At 43.1% G+C, this 20,317-nt stretch overlaps 1 protein-coding gene across 10 annotated transcripts in view; it reads right to left on the reverse strand.

Annotated features, from left to right (window-relative positions):
- Positions 1-20,317, reverse strand: part of SPTB (spectrin beta, erythrocytic) — a 101,971-nt gene that overhangs the window by 48,808 nt on the left and 32,846 nt on the right. For 9 of the 10 annotated variants that reach the window (XM_088663376.1, XM_088663342.1, XM_060277819.2 and 6 more), the window contains 8 exons: positions 15,165-15,363; positions 10,979-11,130; positions 9,914-10,087; positions 7,109-7,200; positions 5,148-5,228; positions 4,387-4,502; positions 1,866-1,978; positions 861-1,048 (listed from right to left, as the gene is read on the reverse strand). In XM_088663376.1, the coding sequence (XP_088519502.1) occupies positions 861-1,048; positions 1,866-1,978; positions 4,387-4,502; positions 5,148-5,228; positions 7,109-7,200; positions 9,914-10,087; positions 10,979-11,130; positions 15,165-15,312 (1,064 nt within the window). In that variant the 5' untranslated portion in view covers positions 15,313-15,363. Of the gene's footprint in view, positions 1-860; positions 1,049-1,865; positions 1,979-4,386; positions 4,503-5,147; positions 5,229-7,108; positions 7,201-9,913; positions 10,088-10,978; positions 11,131-15,164; positions 15,364-15,629; positions 15,757-20,317 lie in introns of those variants that run through there. The other variant, XM_088663357.1, reaches the window with a different exon arrangement.

Raw genomic sequence — 20,317 nt, forward strand, 5'->3', positions numbered from 1 at the left:
GAACACAGCAAAAAATGCGAAAACATACCTTTAAGTGAAGAAGGCACAATGAGCAACACAAGCAATGTCTATTAGTGTCACTGAGTATTAGTATGTTCTGAGCTCAGGCCATAGAAGCTTAATGGTAAAAAGTAGTGATATAAACTAATCATCTATCCAGAAGTCTAACTTATCAGCGTTTAGGGCAGTTATTGCAATTTGCATGCAGATGAATAATAAATAAAAATAAATAAAAAAGAATGACAGTGACAAAAGTTCTTTTAAGAAACTGGAACACAAACACCTTATAGCTAGTTGGCGTTGATTCCAACCTACACATATGCAATAGGGTCTTTGGGGTTGCAGCCTCTAAAACATAACACCGGCACTACGTGGTATCTTTTTCAAGCTACCACCAAGTTGTCACCTTTATGTTTAGAAACCCTTGCTTAATAGTTATAGAAGGGGAGGCATTTTTTCCCCTTTTCCTCTCTTTGAAACTCAAGGTCAGGGGATCGCTAGGCATTCACAAAGCAACATTTGCCAAATTCCTCCTGTCTGAAAGAAGAAGGAAGGCAGCAGAACTGCACCAAAAGAACCCACTGAAGCTGCATTTTATTTTGGCATCGTGACAAAATGTAATTCAGGGTGCATCAACTGCCTTGTTCCCCTTCAGCTTGGCTCCTCACTGTTATTTGTTACAGTATCATTAACATCATCATCACAATGTGCCAATCTGTACAGAAAGCCTCGGACCACAACCGAATGAGTCACAATGCAGATGGGGACAGTTTAAGCTACTGGGTGGGTGGGGGAAATGGTAAACATCAGCAAAAAGCTGGGGGGGGGAGATATCCTCCTTCCAGTTGACAGGTGCTTACTTGGGTGGTTTTTCCACTGTGCGGTATGTACTGAAGGACTGGAGCTGCTGCTGCACGCCTGCCAGAGAATTAGCAAACTTGCGGCTGTTGAGAATGGTAATGGTCTGTTCTATCCACGTCAGCAGGTCTGAAGCCAGTCCACTGTACTTATCGATCATTTTCTCAGTCTCCATCGCATGGTCCATTACCTGAGGAAAGGAATAAACAAAGTGTTGCTCCCCTGGCGCCTGCTGCTCGAGGAAATATGTCAAGCCCTGTTGTCAACCTACAGATCCTGCACATGGGAATCTTCCGCACTGTCAACAAGCCTGACGTTAGAAATTCTGGGCTGCAAGGCAGGCTGGAAGTCTCAGGCCTGTCAGGGGAGATTAACAAGAACCACCTGTCCAGCTGTAAAAGGAAGTGTGAAAATAGCAAGATGCCACCAAATGTTAAGGCAGAGGAACTAAAACCGAGTTATCACACACAAACTTCTTTATAACCATACTACTCCCTTATGAAGGCTCCTAAGGTTTGAGGGCGGGGCAAGGCAGATGGAAAAGCCACTCCCTGGTAGTTAACAGAGAGTCTCTCACCCCTCACTGGGAATCAAAGAGTAAAGCGGAATGGGGTATTTTTTTATACATTTGCTTTTAAATTATTGTAATGCTTTTGTGTGTTTGATGGATTTTTAAGTAATTTAGAGGCATTTTTATGGAAAGGGATGGCTATGTCGAATAAACAATAATACAATATTGTTCGTATTCAGTAATAACAAGTTCAAACTAGAATAGCTATGAAGAAGAGCTATTGAATGGACTAGCCTATACAGTATGTGAAGAAAGCCAGCCTAGCAGAAGAAGAGGTTGAGAAGTGGCAGGGCTGCCATTGCAGCAAATTACTGGCCGTAGTTGCTTTTCAGTCATTATGGCTTAGTAAGGAAGTACTGTAGTAAAGGAACTGTTTTCTGTGAGTGGAAAGGGGACTTGCCTGCTGTATGGTGGTATTATGTGACCATGCCCTTACCTTTCCAACTCTCTTCCCCTCCACAGCAAGCACCTTCATCTTGGAGAAGTAGTGGTAGAAAGCAACTACGTAGGTGATGATGGATTTCTCATCCGGGTTCTCCGTGAAGACATCTGAATAGAAAACAGAATGTCAAGAGAGCTCTGCACTGTGCCCAAGAGCTTTGTTTTCCAATTTGTAGCAGGACATCACAATGTAGCAGAGCGAGCCACCTCACCGCCCAGCCAACCTCAGATAAGAAAACAATGGAATGCATGGGAGGAAAGATAGAGGCATAAGAACTTGTTTTCCTAAATGGAATAATGCATGTAGCAGCCCTGACGCTCTAATAAGCAAACAAAAGCAAAATAATTACGACCTCAACTGTACTGAATTCCATGGAGAGGATATGTGATATGTCTAAAGGAAAGAGGTATGTGCCTTCTAACAGTACAACAACTTACTGAGGAGCAGGAACACTTCCCACAATTTCTAGGGGCAGGTGTGTCATCTAAACTGGATCATGGGGTTCAGCACCACTGTATTCTGATTTTAAGAAAGCCCTGCTTGGTAATTAATTAGCTGACTCATGGGCGTACCCAGCATGGGGCAGGGGGGCAGCTGCCCCCCCCCCAGAAGCAAAAAAATTTTTTTTTTAATCGTCCTGCTTCACAGTGGCTGCAGCTGAGCTGGAGACGCGTCAGGGTCCCGCACGAAGAGCCTGAAGCGGCTCAGCAAGGCGCAGTGGTGTCATTAGCTTTCTGGCTGCCCGGGGCGGCAAATCAGAAAGCATGCATAAAGGCTAGCGACGCCGCTGGGAGGAAGGGACCCGCGTGAAGGGAAAGGAGGAGCAATGGAGACAGGGAAGCGGCTTCCTCCTCCTCTCCGTTTTTCCCTCCCCTCCTCGAGCTCCAGCGTGAGGGCAGCATGGGAGCTGCGTCCCTAACCAGCCCAGCCACGGCAGCGCCACCACTTACTGCTCCTGCCGGCCACGACCCGACGCCGTGCCCAACCCCACTGGCCCCGACTCCGAGGGCTGCACATGGACCGCGCCTGGCAGCTGCAACAATAGCCCACGACGGCGCAACGCCTCAACAGCTCCCAGGTCAGCGCGCCCTCGGAGCGTGCAGCAGACGCCGCCACTGCTTCTGCTTGGGCTGCAGTGGCAGCAGGAGCCGCGGAAAGGGGAGGGGGCTTCGCAGCAGGAGGCAGAGAAGGCGGAGGGGCTCTAAGCCGCAGAGCCAAGCCTTGCCCCCGGGGAGGGACGGAGGGAAAGGAGGGCGGGCCTCAGCTCGCGCCCCCGCCGGGTCTGTGGGAAGCGGAGGCAACTCGAGCGCGCAGCTGCTCGGCTGCTCGGCCAGCCCTCCCTCTCTCCCTCCCTCTCCTCCTACTCAGGGGGGGCGGCCGTCGGTGGAGCTGCTCCCCACAAAGTGGAGCCCGGGGCCCCCCACCTCCCTGCGGCATGACAGGGTCTATTCGGGGGTGGATCCATTGCAAAACGCAGGTTTACGTGGATGGTCCCCCAACGCTGAGGGAAGCTCTATGGCCCACTGGCCCTATGCAACTGGCTCTTTGGACAGAGACTTCCCTCCAGACCCTTCTAACCGGGTACCCTGTTATTGCTGCTGCAGAGACCACCACCCAATTGAATGAAGACTATAGGATTCTGCCCAAGGCCTAAACCACAAAAGTTGTGACTAGTGCTAAGGGGATTTTTTTTAATGTACTCCACAGCTGTCAAACCAGGAGGAATCTGTGCTCCTCTCTGCTGTTGGGTCTACAACTCCCATCACTCCTAACCATTAGCTATGCTGGCTTTACAGAAAAACATTCATGGAGCACAACTGGAGGAATGACTTCCACCAAGAACTTTTTCATACTGTATGAAGCATGGCTGATTTGTGTCTATGTGCAGGGCTTAAATTATTTATTTGGACTTTTATAGCTTTCCTTTCTATTATTAAAAAATCAGACTGAATGCGGCTCATAAATAAAAATATAGGAAAGAAGGAAAACAATCTCAACAACAAAACACACATAACACATCATCATAAAACCCATGATCAGGAACAGCAGGCTAAAAATATAGCATCAAAGGCTCTGATTAAAAAAGGCATGCACCAGAATACAGAAATATTTAGAATAAAAGAATCATGGAGATGGGAGGCAGGAATCTTTGTCCCAACATGGGACTTGAACCCACAACAAAGAGATGAGGAGCCTCATGCTCTGCTGACTGAGCTATCCCTGTAACTCCCTTTCATTTCAGAGAAATGCAGCAACAGAAGAGTTTTTTGGTGGATTGTGCTGTGAGAGAGCTTACAGCTGCAAAAAAACCTCAGAGCTTTGCATCCAGCTTTATGTATACATAACTTCATGATATTCTATAGTCAGACATTCTGCAGCCAATTCAGAGGCTTCCTCAGGTGAAACACCATTTCCTTAGCACTTACGGACACTTCTTCTGTATAATTCTCATCTGCCTCGTCAGCTCAATTCTCAATTTTAAAAGGGCAGGCACAGAGCCAAACAACAAACTCACCTTCTGGGTCAAGAAGCTGGGTGATGCCAAGTTGCCGTTCTGCCACAATGAAAGCATGCTCCAAGTTGTGCCTGGCGTTCGAGTGCTTCAGCTTTTCAAAGTCAATCAAGTCAGGCCTAAAAATTAAGAGGACAGTGGGAAAGTTAAAGCACGCAGTTTGGTAAGGCCAACTTGACCATGCAAAAGGAAGTGAAAGCTAAGTTTACCAGCGAGGCCTGCAACAAAATGCTGCAGTGTGGTCTGCTCCTCTTCGGTGTCTCTGTCAGTGAGGTACTCCATTCTGTTCCTCCTCACATACAATTTCCCCCTCCTCCCCAACATTCAGAGTTATAGTCAACTAACTTTTATTCAGAATAGACCCATGGGAATTAATGGCCACAAATAACCTAGGACTTTTCATTTCAATGGGTCTACCAAAAAGTTGGTAGAATGCAAGTCTATTTCAGCATTCCATGATTGCTAGGCATGCTCAGTCCTCATTGGCCTGGGTTTTTTTGTGTGTGTGTTCATGGATCATGACGTTTTGGACACATAAGAAATGGCACTCACCTCTCAAATAGCAGAAATAGCAAGAATGATAACTGAGACTTATAGCAGACCAGTGGAGGAAAGGAGGCAGAGTTCATGGAGGAAAGATGAGGCCAAATGTGTGCACATACACTCACCATTACAAGGCTACCTCAGGCACACCAGCAAAACATTCAGGTGTCCATCAACCCACTGCACTTAAGTTCTCTGAAGGGCTTTCCCCCAGTCCTTACCTGTGCTTGTGAATAAGGGCATTGAATGCCAAGCCATCCTTCCAGCTGGATGTAAAATTGGTGACGTTAACATGGGGATAGCTGCAATACAAAGGGAAATAGGAGGGAAGAAAAAAGGATTTATAATTCAGTCCAAGAGATTACAAAATGGTAATCCAGTTGCAGACATTATTTTATATGAGGAAAAGCCTTTCTATAATAAGAAGAGAAAACAACTGATGCACAATTTGATTGGCACAAGTTACCTTTTCAAGCCACATTTTGTACTTTGGAAAACACCAGAATTAACTTTTAATTAAAAGGCAGATGTGGAAAATACTACCAGGCGCAGTTTGCATTTCAAAGTGCAGGTGCTGCTCCATAAAAAGAAGGATGTTTGGTCTGGATGGACAATTCTGACCATCCAGGTTTGGGGTAGCTCACATGGTTACCTCTGGATGTTGTTGGACTCCAGTTCCCATCAGCACCAGTTAGCATGGCCAATGGTCAGGTATGGTGGGAGTTGTAGTCCAACAACTTCTGGAAGGCACCATGTTGGCGGCTCCTGAATTCTGATCTAAGACCAGCAAAGACCAATTAGCATTCCATGGGATAGACAAGCTCAACCTTCCTTAACCTGGTGCCTTCTATATTTTTTTCCCAAATAATATTTATTGATTTTCTAACATTCTAAATTACAAAAATCCACAAAAACAAAAACAAGAAGAAAAAAAAACATTAAAAGGAATAAAAACATAAAAAAGATAAACATATCAAATCTAACATTTTAATTAACATTGTAGACTTCCTCGATTCCCCTCGCACTGGGTTCATTTTTAACTCCAAATTAAGCAATTTTCATTTATTATTTTACATCATTCAAGCATATTTTTTCATTATCTCACAACTATTTCTATTCTTCAATGCATCAACTATATTCCTGATGCCTTCTAGTTGCTTTGGACCATAACTCCCATTAGCCCCAACCAACATAGCTAGGAATAACAGGAGTTGTAGCTCAGAATATCTGAATGGCACTGGGTTGGGGAATGCTGACTGTGACACACAGGCTGTTTCCATCCTTTCTAGCTACTTCCTTCTATGCACTCCAAGAAATACACAGATATATGCTCCCTTAATCATATTGGAAGCAGATTTCCCATTTTTAAACGATATAATAATGACGAGGATCAGAGGTGCTACTCCTGCAATTGATTCCCCTCACTGTGAAAATGGAAATGTTCTGGCTCCTAGTTTCATCTGCACTGAGACAGTCATGTCAAGGTCAACATATCATGGGATGTTTTGGCTTTTTGCACCCTCCTGAAGTAGATTTTCAAGCATATAAAGTGATAAATAAAAAAAGCCCTATAGAGAGTTCTACATGCATTATCAGTCTACCCACAAATGACTCAGTTCATGGCACTTGAAACAAGACGTCAGCATGTGCAGTGGCTACATTACAGATAGAGCTGTAAGAGATGCCCTGCCTGGGATTCTTGCTCCCCTCCACTGCAATCATTTGTATACCCACCAAAGTGCAATGTTGCAAGACACTTTAAATATTTTCACCTTGTCCCAAACATAGGACAATCCAAAGGAGATTCCTTCAAAAATATAAGGAATCAATTACAAGGCCTAAGCCTTCATGAAAAGCGAAAGATACCAGGGTAATGGTGGTGGAGGGGAGAAAAGCTGTGCTTGGATTCTTTACAGAGAAAGGGGTCGTTGTGGCACAGAGGACAATTATAAAAACAGTCATATGTCCCATTTTAAAACAACCTTATGACACAGCCCTGAAAGATCTCTGTCCTTTGTGGTATACTTTGATGGAGAGTTTTAGTTATATCATTGGTTAAGAACTGAGTAGGAACATGGCCCAACCTCCTGGACCCATCCAGGTTTCCCTAGCTGGTTTTGCAGGCTTAAGCCAACTGGTTACAGTACATTTACTGAGTCATAAATATTAGCAGTCATCATACCCAGCAGTTTTCATTTGACACCAGAGTAACAATGCATCCTTCGCGGAACGAGTTTCCCGGCCTTCTTGAGTCTGAACAATGATGTCCTGGATCTAAATTGAAATAAAAAAATATTCCACTCTAAAGGCCTATCACTACAGATGCTTTGTGTATTAGTATGTGCATCTCAGGTTCTTAGCACACACAACTTAGTAAAGGTAACAGTTATCAGCTTTATTTCCTTTCACATCATTACAGCATGGGGGAGGGGGAATCTGCTGAATTTGCACAGTAAATGGATTATGATGCCTCTTCTGTTTTAACAATATTGCTATTCCAATGTGTACTTTGCACAGCACCATTTCCACTCCACCTTGAACACTATTATTTGTTCCAGGGACTCCTCTTTATTACCTTTTATTGACCACCCTGCTTCCCACTTTCAAGATAAATATGCTCCATATCAGGGGTGGAAGGAAAAAGGGTTGTACAAAATTAGAGATTTAATGGCTAGAGGGAGACCTATACAAGGAATGTCTTACATGACAAGTTTCAGGGTGTTAAACACACCTGGCTTAAGTTGTTACAGATTAGGTCGTTCCTTAAAAGGTTATTCAAGGAAGTGACTAGTCTGTGCTTCACCACGGTTTTTGAACATTCTGTTTCATACTCAAAGGGTTCTGCTTCTTTTATTTATAAACTGCGTGCTGATTGACTGCAAGAGGGGAAATGCAGATGGATTGCACTAGGTATGAGAATACGACCTAGGCACAACACTATATGAAGACCGCTGGAGTAAAATATGGGCAAAGCCTCCTATAAAGACCATTTGGGCCAGAGTCCAGGAGGCAGTGCTGAAGTGCTCTGCTGGCACTAGACTCTGGTCAAGCTCTCTCCCATCACCTTTGCAACTTCATCCCAATGTTGGTGGGACCGCAACAAGAGAGTGAGCTTTATACATTTAGGGTGGGAGTGTGATGAGCTTCTTGGCAAAACATTTCTGATGTCATTTCCAGAATTATTAGTCAACCTCTGAATCCAAGCCCAGCTTTGGCCCTTCTGTCACTAAGACACTGATCTAGACCCTACCCTTATTCATAAGGATCTAACCGCCATGCTGTATACCACTGCCCATTTAGAGATCAGCTCCTACTAAAAAGACTCCAAGGGACCATCTCCAAGGGGAAGTTCAGGATCTGGCTGTTTCTGCACATCTAACGCATCACATAAGGGTGGTTAGATTATCCACCACCGCACACTAAAGTTAAATTCTCAAAATTATTTATAACGTAAAGTTGACAATCCAATATAAATGTTATAATACAATGTAAAACTGTAAGACAGGCACACTTCAGGGCACCTATTTCTGGTAATACACCTAACGAAGAAGAAAAAACCCACCCTACCCTCAGTCACTGGTCTCCCAGTGATTCAAGCTGCAATCCTATGTAGCCCTAACGAACATAGTGAGACTTACTTCTGAGTAAACATGCATAGGTTTGCACTGAACAAGTTGCAAACATACCAAACATTTCATTCTTCTCCTGCCATCTTATTTGCAGTGTTAAAAAAAAAAGATGGATTCTCAGCTAGGGTGTTATTAACATTGCTGTTGCAAGAGAAGTAAGTATAAACTGCTGCATGTCATCTTTTGTTCTGGACAGTGCAGAAAGGCACAGTCTTGCTCCAAAAAGGCTTACACTTGAACTGCTTTGAAAACCACCAGCATCCTTTCATATCACAATGGGTCAGATTAGTACAACCAAAAAGGGATTAGCTGCTGCCCACAGCAGCAGTTGTATGCGTAACTTGTTTGCACAAGCCCCAGAACAAATAGACATGATCCAGCCTAAAATGACACCTGGGAGCAATTCTAGCACTCATACTCAGATTATGGGAGAGCCTTATCTCTGGCACAATGGTCAATGCAGCAGAAGTTGCAATACTATGGAAGCAACATTTCATACTTGAAGAAATTGTCATTGAGAGTTTCACTGAAACCTTCCAGTGGAGCTTGGGCTTCTGACAGTGATGGGGCTGCTGCTTTTATAATCAAAAAAGAGAGAAAAATTTCATGCTTTGGGAGCTCAAGAGTTGAGGAGTGTGTTTGCTCTTCCTTCTTCCAAGCCTCACAGCAGACTTTCCCATCCCTGGGTGGCGAGATCTCCCTGCTCCTTTCTCTGCTTTCTTTATGTCCTTTAGTGAAGTCAAAGAGTGCTAATGGCTACAATTCAATGGAGCAACATTTATTAACATACAATAAAAGACATGGCTTTTCCCAGTGTCTCAACAAATGTAACTGATTTGCAAAAAATGATACATGTAAAAATATGAGAGAGAGACACTGCACATACCTTTGTATATCAAGAAATCTTTAATAAAAATACTTCAAAAAATAAAAATAAAAGACATGGCTTCATCCATTCTGTAAAAACTCTACACTGGCAACTTGCTCCAGCCTGGAAGAATTAATTCTCAGCATATGACAAGCATAGGGTTGGCATATGTCTGAAATTTCCTGGACATTCCTAGAATACAGTCCGGGCGAAATCTGAATGTATGGCAACCAATGTCAACATTTCCCTTTAAAATAGCTCAAAAACATCATATATATTTTTTACCGATTTTGCAAAAAAATGTTCATCGACTTTGGACAAAACTGAAAAAAACATTTCTGTCCAGATTTTCACTTTCTGAAATATTGCAGCCCTAGACAAGCAAGAGTGTGGATCTGAAAAGCCCAACAGATATCACTGCTGTCAGAACATGATATCCTACTGATAACATCCTCTTTGTTTTTTCGTGGGGTTCTGGCCTAGCACTCACCTGGAAGCGCAGGATGATTGTCCAGATAAGGCCTAGCACCAGACGGTGATTGCCATCAACAATGTCATGAGAGCCCATGTTCTCCAGGTGTACCCGTTGCTCCTTGAGAAACTGCAGGGCCTTGTCTACGTTCTCCAGGCAGTGGATCCTCATGCGCCCCTTGGTGGGTTTGGGCTATGAAGTGAGGAAAAGGTGGTATTTAGTCTTCTAGGAGTGTTCGGCCATCACCCAATTCCCTGAAGGGAGAACACCCACATTGCATCTACTCTCTTTTAAGACACAAATTTTAATTCTTACAATAGCAAAAGGGGATCTCATCAATAGCGCAGACTCTAAACCTTTGCTAAAATAATGACAAATAGAAGGTTTCCAAATACTGTACGCAGAACATCCATACATTTCAGCTACATATTACAAAGTTGCCTACTAATTCTTCTCACCTACTTAAATGTGCAGCCTACTTTTTGTTCTCAAAAGCAAAAAATGCAAAATATAGTATGTGTATACGATATCTGATATTATACAACCATGGAACCAGAACAAAGCTCACTTTTGTGAGACCCAGTCCACAACACCAAAGAACAATCTTCCATTTATCTTGTTCTCCAATGGTCATCTTATCTCATCTAGATTACAATGTGCCATGTGCTGAAAGAAGGAGAAGATGAAGGCCAGCACACAAGGGATGGCTGTTGAAAAATGGCTTCCCAGTGCCAGTATATGCTGTGAAAAACCTGTAATCACAATCATTACTCCAGATGCTCTACACCAGGCATGTCAAACCTGCGGCCCTCCAGATGTTTTGGACTACAATTCCCATTTTCCCCAACCACTGGTCCTGCTAGCTAGGGATCATGGGAGTTGTAGGCCAAAACATCTGGAGGGCCGCAGGTTTGACATGCCTGCTCTACACACAATTTGCACCTTGTTTTCTATGCAGAAGAATAATTTTGTACTCCAAAAAGTATACTTAGGAAGAGCATGATTATTTTCCTTAGGGCAAGAATTCATGTATCTTATGCACTGTTGGTTCTATAGAAGAGCGAAAGTAAGAGGGAACTCTACCAGCAGCTCTCCAGAAAGAACCTCCAGCAGTTTGATTAACATCCTTCCATCTCTGAGGTCCATGTAGAGATCAGAAATGCGACAGGTCACACGTGCCAGGTGGGAATTCACCCATTTGGTGAAGGTTTTCTTCTGCACGGCTTCCCGCTCATCTGAAAACAAGAGAAGACTATCTTAATCACTGAACTCAAACACTCATAATAAAAATGCACACCCACATGAATTCTGTAAAGCTGCTGCATATGTGCAAACTCTGTTATGCGGTGGGAAATTTTGTATTCTGATAATCTCAATGATTTGTTTTTGTTTTAAAACTAGTCAGTTTCTAGGCCTTACAGAATCCAAGGAAAGTTTAAATGTTTGGACAGTATTTGGTAAGATCCCCAAAGCCAGACAGGAGCTTTATAAAGGTCAGAATTTAGTGCCCTGCACAATTCCTTGTACCTCCCCTATAACTATTATTCTCTAGCACTCAAGTTCCAAAGCCCAACTATCACTACTCTCCAGAATACCATTCTGGAGTTACAACATTTCAGCAGGCAGCTACTGGAGATGCACTTATTAGAAACAAAGCAGTATGGCTGCCCTGGGGGGGGGGGGTTGCCAACACTGGAGTCTACTCTGTGACTGCAGCTGTTTGCATTTCCATTTAAGTTGTGTGGTGCATGTGACCCTCAAGGGCCCACTCTGTCACAGGGACATGAAGCCTTGAACTGGGAATCACATTGGCTGAGGCTGAGCCAATCAAGACTGCATGTGCTGACGAATCAGAACCACCTTAAGGCAAAGTAGAGAACAAGGCTCTGAAAAACTGGCAAATGTGACTTTCAGGCAGTGTGAAGCTCTCGATTGGCCAGGTCTGATATGAATATTAGGATTTCAGTATTAGGATATTGAACTTTGGTCCTTGCTTGATCAATAGTACAGTATCTTTTGCCTCCTGCCCTTCACACTTAAAAATACGTTGTCTGCAGTAAGAACAAGAGCTGTTTAAGTTATGTTCCTGAACTTGGCTTCTTCACTATTATACTTTTATAGACTTCTTGAAGCTGAGTTACACAGATCAATTAAAGAGAGAGTCCGAATTTGTTCTGAGAACTTTTTATTAGGTGCAGCATGTCAACAATTTGGCACTTACTCTGATGCTAATTGCATTTCCCAGGACCAGAAAACTAAATGAACAATACACAGCTCATCTAATTGCATCACCACTGTAATTTAATTTAATTTAAACTATCCTAGCCTTTCCCCTCACTCTGCCTCCCCCTCCTTTGTGTAAAGCAAGGAATGGAAGGCAAGAACCAGCCATGAAAGAGAAAGAAGCTAAGGTGCATCCCATTTGAAAATCAGGCAGCTTTTAGAAAGCTAGCTACTGGATACAGGGCTTGTGATGTGTCAAGCATCCAAGACTGGAATTTCCAAAATGTAATTCTCAAGTCATGTGTCAGAGTGACTAAAATAGCTATGGCAGTTACCAGAATCACTGATAACAGCAGGGTACTGTTTGAACCCATCTGAAGAAGGGACAAGCAGTGCTTTGGGGCACAGTAATACGCAGGGCTTATTGGACACAGTGTTTTAAATCATGGACCATGCCTAGAAATAGTGGAGGAAAGGTGAGTGTGGATAGATAAGCCTTCAGGCACTTCCTTGGCCTTTAAGCATTCTGACAAATACAAGGCACACCTGCCTGCCACTCAAAGAAAAATCCATCCCTTTCACCACTCTTTTGTCCTCACAGTCATGGTACATCATGATCACTTCCAGGCTGTCACTATCTTCTGGTTGGATCCAATCACATACTGGCAAATTCATATTGTGAAATTGCAGTTGATTGGGAGGTCTTGTTCAACAAACTCACTTCCCTAAAAGATGAGGGAGGGGTGGGGAGGTTGTGCTAAGGAAAGTGATGGGGAAATATACTGGAAAGTGCAGGATAATGGTTTGACACATCATCTAACATCCCTGCAAACAAACTGGAATGCCTGTTCATTAGATAGCCAACATTGTCTAATCTCCATGAGAAGAAATCAGGATAAATGTTCAATAAAAGAAGCACCCAATGTAGGTTCAGAAATAATTAACCCACGTCATTTGAACTTGCTGTGAAGCCACGCAGAAGGCATGCTTAAAGAAAACTTGTTTCTTAGGACCATTTTCAAAGTTATGATATGGCCAACTGGGTTTACCAAATGGTGTATTGTCAACAGGAAGCTTGTAGGCAATTCCAAATTATTGAGGAGCGTACCTGCAGTAAGCTATCACTGCTTCATTCTCCCATTTCCCCCAGAATCCCCCAACGCAGAATTCATTTCCCCTATTCCTCAACATATCTCCCAAGTTGTGCTAAGGAAACATTACTGCCTGTTTATTGCACGTTTCCCCTGCAGGGAGAAAGTGCATTTGACTAGGGACCCCCTCTAATTGCAGTAGATTCTTCCTCCCATCCACCCAACTTAATTGGATGAGCTCCAAGCTCCCAAGGGCTTAAAATTCTATTTAGCCAAACTGATGGATTCAAATACAAAAGTGAACTGGGGAGTGAGTAATATTTAGACAATATGATCTCAGTTTATTGTTCAGCTAATTCAGATTTTGTTAAGAGTCGTGACTTGAGGCACATGGCAGATTCAAGCCTTCATTAGAGGACCGAGGCTGCACATAAAGCATTAAAACACAGGCTGGGAACTATTATCCTGCACCCCAGTTATTAACTGAACAATTCACATGAAAATACAGCAGGTGGTTCATTGTATGGATTTCTTGAGCTGTGTTTCTACACTGCAAATGTGAGCTGTTTTGAGGATCATTTGTTAAAGCTTCATTGCCACTTCCAAGATCTACAAGCCTTAAAGATCTTAGGCCAGAAGCTGCAATAGTTAAACAAGTCTGAAGCTTGTTTAGATTTGTACTGGTGTGAAATTAGCATTTCGTATCAAGGCTGAAAAGGTGGGGTTTTTTTGCTAAAAATTAGAGATTTCAGGTCAGATATATGAATGACATGGGGAGAGCTTCTTGCTTTCATCCAGAAGGCTACCAAGTTAAGTGGCCACTCTTCTGCCCTTGCAATCTGGCCTGTAATATACAGCAATATCCCTTTAAATAAAGAACCCCTGTAGATTCAGAAACAGAATCTCCCACTGTTTCTGCCTCCTCTCTCAGTGAACTGGAAGGCCTTTCCTTGGCCAAAACATAAATTCCTACCACTTTCATCTGTCTACACTCAGCTTTTCATTCATTCTACACAGCTGTGTTGTGCCCAAAGTTATGCAGTTCAGTAAGTAATGTATATGTCACCTCACTTTCTCCCAAGTGCAAAGAAGCCTGTTAAAAACACTTAACAGTCTTGTTCTGCAAGCACTGGCTTTCCAGTTGCAAGACAAAGCTGTTAGTGGGTGGCTGACTTGACAAACCCACTTGTCTGTTCACCTTTCCCATTGCCACCTGCCTACTCAGACCTCTCTGCAACTGATTATTGGCCACAAAGGAAACACAATACAGCAATATGTTTGCTGCATACACCTTGTCTCTTGTTTTCCTTCCAAGTGCATGTGTGTAAGTATGTGAGTATGTGCTTGCAGGGTCTTGTAGCCATATTTCCCCAGCTGGGGGAAAACAGCAGCCTGCTATATAGCTACTTGTGTGTGTGAACTCTCTCCCCTTCACTCTGAGAGACTGCCCTTGATATGATGGTAGCAAAAGGGAGTGATGGATGAGAGAGGGGCAGATGGCCACAGCAGGTGAAATGTGGCCTCATTACTTATTTGCAAAGCTACATTAAAGCCTCCAAGATGCTCCGACACTAGCCTATGGTGAAGAATCATATAAGCACCACCTAACATAATATTAGGCTCTAAGGCAATCCCAGACAACCTGACCAACCCAAGCCAAATGCAACCTACCAGCCACATACATTAGGCTGCCAGAGTCTTAACAAAGCTCTTGTTTTTTCCTGCCTGCCTGCGACTACAAAAACAGAGAAGCCATCAATAACTTGGCAGACTGGTGCTTGGCAATTGGGCTGGCGGCATGCAGGTTGTGCAGAGCTCTTAAGAGGGCTGTTTGAAAAATGAAGGGATAGCAGCAAATAACAGACCCTACCAATGTGTGCTACTACTCAGTGAGGAGAGAAAAGTTAGGGATCAGCATATAAAGAAATGTCTCCATGAGGCAATGCCGTGGGTACCTGCCAGAGCTTTGATCCGAGATCTCTCGAACAGCCTAGCAGAACTGTTGTCATTGTCCAACTCATCGTCAGATGCGTCCCAGCGAGCGTTGATCCGACTGTACTGCTGCTGAATCTCCAAGTGATCAAAATCAGTGGCCGATGTCATAGTTCTGGGCGTTTGGCTGCTGTTCTTGTTTTAGTTAGCATGAAAAGGCCCCTGAAGGGAAGCAAAGCAAAGTGTTACCTCTCCCAGGAAAACATGTTCAGTCTCCCACTGCCACCAAAACCCACACACACACACACACATCTAAAAGCAAAACAAGACACCTCAAGATAATTCAAGGAAGCTGCAAGCCACAATTGCCATTTACATATTTTTCTAACTCCCCGCTTCTGCACGTTATGAAATATTGCAGCAGCCACCAGCAGGATATTTGAATGCATCAGAGTTAACTGTGCCCAGTAGGTGGGGATATAACTTACAGAAAGATTGCATTTCGCATAGCACAGCCTGCCTTTGTGTGGAGGTTTCAGAAGGCTGAAAAACATTCTGCTAGTCTCAGGATTTACTTTGAAGTGGAATCGATGCATCCCATGTTGTATATTTTTCATGTTGTCCACACGAAATTGTCCTTATTCAAGTGGCAGCCTGTACTGGCGTTGTTCTCCGTCCTCCCAGCTTTAATTAAGATTCTCGGGGGGGGGGGGATCTAACATGTTTTTCATTCATGTTACACAACTGTGGACGTACTGAAGCATATTGTGTGGGTTCTTTCAATGTGTGTGGGGACTATCCTCCCTACTTTCATTGGTGGACTGTTTGTGCATCTAGGCATAAGACACACACTTTCTTATTTTGTAACCTACTGTTTTGTTTGTGCAAGTCTGTTATATTGGAAAACTTATAGCTCGTTTTTTGTTTTTGTTTTAAATGGCAATGGACAGGTAAACAAATGCCTGTGTGCGTGCCTAAAATGGAACTCCTGTTTCTGGAACAGGGTAGGTGGGCTACTAGCGGGCTTGGCACGACACAGAAATGGAGTTGTGGACACTATCTTCTCCCAAAGGGGGAAATGAATTCACACTGGGAAGAACACAGGAAGGGGCTAGAGGGACTGGTCCTCTCTCTTTCTGACAATTCACATTTTCTGTCCTTTTTTTGGGGGGGGGGAGACGTAACATGAATACTGACTGCCTTCTTCAACCTTCTAAAAGAGCAGAAAGAAAGACTCAGACGATGCACACAAGCTCAAGCTATTTTGCAATCCTAGGCAAAATTTAAAACTTGATTTTCACCCTATACAATCTGCCATATCTTGTTGTATGCAAGGGTAGGAATTGTTTTCCTGCTGAAGGGATTTTCCTGCTTCAGCCCCCTTTCCCTACTCCAAGCGAATGGAGAAAACTTTGTTCCATTTGCTATGAAGCAACAGAAAATAAGCTATAATAATAATAATAATAATAATAATAATAATAATAATAATAATAATAAATTATTTATACCCCGCCCATCTGGCTGGGTTTCCCCAGCCACTCTGGGCGGCTTCCAACAGAAAAATAAAATAATTGATTAAACATTTAAAGCCTCCCTAAACAGGGCTGCCTTCAGATGTCTTCTAAAAATCTGGTAGCTGTTTTTCTCTTTGACATCTGATGGTAGGGCATTCCACAGGGCAGGCGCCAATACCAAGAAGGCCCTCTGCCTGGTTCCCTGCTACAACCAGCAAACCCAGGAAGGAGGGGTAAGGCAGAGGGAAGGATAACCAAGTACCAAATATTGTCACCCAGAGGAACAGAGCCTCTGTCTTATCTGCACTGAATTTGTTCACCCACATTAATTCCTCAGGTTTGTTGCTTATGTTGAAAGGTAGAACTGCATGCCATTCTCAGTAGTTTCACACAGATATTAAAAAGCAATGGGAACAAGATGAAATATTGTGGCACCCTGAATGCCAAAGGCTAGAAAGTCTATAGTCTCCCAGCACCACCTTCTAGGAACAATCCTTCACAATGATCCTACCACCACAATCCTACCACCACAAAGTACCCAGAAATATACCATAGTAAATTGCACTGAAAGTTATGTGAGAGGCCCAGGACAATCAACAAGGTCACACTCATTATGTCTATTTACTGATATATGTTGCCCACTAACACAGGGGTAGCCATCTGATGTTCTCAAGTTGTTGTTGAGCTGCAACACCCATCAGCCCCAGCCAACATGGTCAGGGATAATGGGAGTTGTAGTATAACAACACTTTGAAGGTATTACATTAGCTACCTATGCACTAATGCAATCAATACAGTTTTTATTCCAAAACCAGGCATAAAACCAATCCAGAAAGGATCTTAAATATCAGTTTAATCCATAAATGCATAGAGTAGAGATGCCACAATACGCTAAAATATGTTGCATAAAAAGGCATGTTCAATAACAGGAAACAGTTATGCTCACTCAATTCCAAATTGGATTCCTACCCCCTTTTCTCCAGGAATCAGATCAGCATTTCCTTTCAGGGTGTTGGCACTACATTCCCCCTCCAAAAAAATAAAAGCAAAACCACCACCGACTGTCGGAAAGAATGAAACCAAAACACCTGCTCTGGTAGCTCTAATCCGTCAAGGTGGACTAGATGCTTCTGATTATGCATTGCCAAATCAAACTGAAAATTTTGGAGAGGGGATGCAAATTTATGAGCCTTTAAATCCCTAATTTATAGCTGCTGACATTATAGTGAAAGCAGGGCAGCTCAAGAAATCCCTGTATCCCCAACAGTCTACAGTGTTACAGATAAACTGTCCTTATAGCATTACAATCTATACAAGGCCTTATACAGGAGAATGGACATACTGTACTCAAAACTTCCTCTTTCCTGAAACATCTGTAAAGACTGCAATCCTGGACCAAACATGCTCTTTTAGGTTTTCAAAACAAAACAAAACCAAAACATGCCACCAATGCTAAAATAGCAGCACAGCTAGCTGTTATTGAAGATTTGCTTCTCTCCCTTGGCACTACTGTTTCTTGTAATACCTGTGATAAACTGAGGGAAGATAGGACACAAAAACTGCATTATCTACTGTTACACTGCGTAGTTTATCAGAATTCATTTTTTCCACTTTTTCTGTTCAGTTTCTTTGGGATTTCCTTTGGTCATGGTAAGTGATGGAAAAATTTAAGAAAACTAAACTAATATGGCTAATTAATTTCTGTCCAAGTTCAACTCATAGTTCTGTACAATCCCAACTAATACAATCGACTGAAATCAGCATGATCTAAGCACAGTGTTATTTTATTTTTTATTACAGTGAGACTTAAAGTATGTTTCACTTTCTCTTAACTGTATCTTTTTTCTGCATGATGCTTCAAGCCAGGGGCTTTGCAGAACACAAGTAACACACATTTAATTGATCAGATCTTCTTAAGTGGAGAAATTGGCCCAGCAAACCTAAATGTGAAATTATGGCTAAGAGGCTATGTTTAAGCTGCTAATAAGGATTTAATGTCTCACACAATTTAGTAAGTGCTCATATGATCCACATTGCTGAGAGTATGGCCAAAAGACTAAAAAATTCTGCTGGTGTGTTAGTGTTCTTCAATATTCACCAGACAAGACCCACATTCCCAATGTATCAGACTGAAGGAAAAGTTACCTTTCAGCTTGCCTATAAGAGGATGTTCTCCCCCATTTTATCTGTTTACTAGCCAGATTCCCAGCAAACAATGGGAACCTGTAAGGGTGGGAGACTCCACGAATAATGCTTTATTTTCACAGTTGCCTCTTCCTCTGGGACAATAATTCTCAAGGTCTGCTCACAGCCGCACTGTGGATAACCACCTTGTTCTCCTACATCTACTGCTCTCTTCTCCCACTCTGGTTCGAGCATCCCATGGTTGCTCTCTACAGCTTCTATTTATCTAGTCTACATATGCACATATTCATGTGTACATGCACATGTACAGACATACTCCATGGCCCATATTCCAGGGGTTGGGGACCCGTGGCTCTCAACATCTCTGTGCCGGCTGGGGGATTGGAGCCCAACAACAGATTGAAGGCAATAGGTTCCTCACCCCTGACACACACATTTAGGTTGAAATTGCACTAGCATAATCTAGCACAGGCATATCACAGTGCACTTGGGGATCTTCCTTTGTTTCAGTGAGTGTGCATTATCACCACTTAGAAATCATGGGTCTCCTACTTTAAATGTCTAGCTGCTTGAGCAAAATATGTTAACCTTAACTTGCCTCTCTCAGATGCTGGTCCATATGACCAGACTCCAATATAACCCTACCGCTTATTGTAGTTGCCACAGCCAAACACTGTGTATTGCCCTTTCTTCATTGCCTGTCCCGTTCTCCTCCCCATCTTCCCACCATTTCTTTCACTATTACCTGTTCCACAATGCAGTTTCCTTCACCTTTTCTCTGCCCCTCAGGTGTAACTAAACAAGACTGAGAGGAAAACAACCGATTTCACCAATGAGAATTCCTACAACTCTCGCCACTCTCTGGTCATCCCTGAAGCGAACACAGTCTGGAAAAGCCTTCTGGGGATTTGCAAATCATCTTGGAGGAAACAAATGCTAGCACAACTGGCAAAGCTTCACCCCAGATTGTCAAGTTTCACTGAAGACCAGGCGGAGGGGAGAAATACCAAAGGGGATGGTATGAAGCAGACAACCCTGGGGAAGGAGAGGGAACTGGGCAAGAGAGCTATGCCTGCTAACTGTGACATAAGGAGGCCCTTCCACAAGGTTAAAATGTGTGTGTGTGTGGGGGGGAGAATTCCCAAATACATATAGTAACATGAGGGAAATGATGGGTGGGGTACTAAAAAGCAGATAGAATGTGTCTTTTCACAGGTGACATAAAAATAAGATTATAAATCCACCTTCCTTCATTAGTCATCAATCAATTAACCCCCCCCCATACAATCACATTTAAAGCTGCATTTTTGCATTTCACACATTCACACCAACAGATGGAAAGAAGCTCAAAAATACTTTAAGTGGCAGGTATAAAATTTGTCTGACAGTCACTCTGTGTATTTCCCTCAGCCAGACCTCACAGGCAGCATAATAAAGCATAAACTGTTCTAACCCTATAAGGTGGCACGTACATTTTAATGCACGTACAATTTACTACAACCTGTCCTGTGATTATG

This window comes from Zootoca vivipara, chromosome 1 (assembly GCF_965207765.1).
Source record: "Zootoca vivipara chromosome 1, rZooViv2.hap1.1, whole genome shotgun sequence".
Lineage (NCBI taxonomy): Eukaryota > Metazoa > Chordata > Lepidosauria > Squamata > Lacertidae > Zootoca > Zootoca vivipara.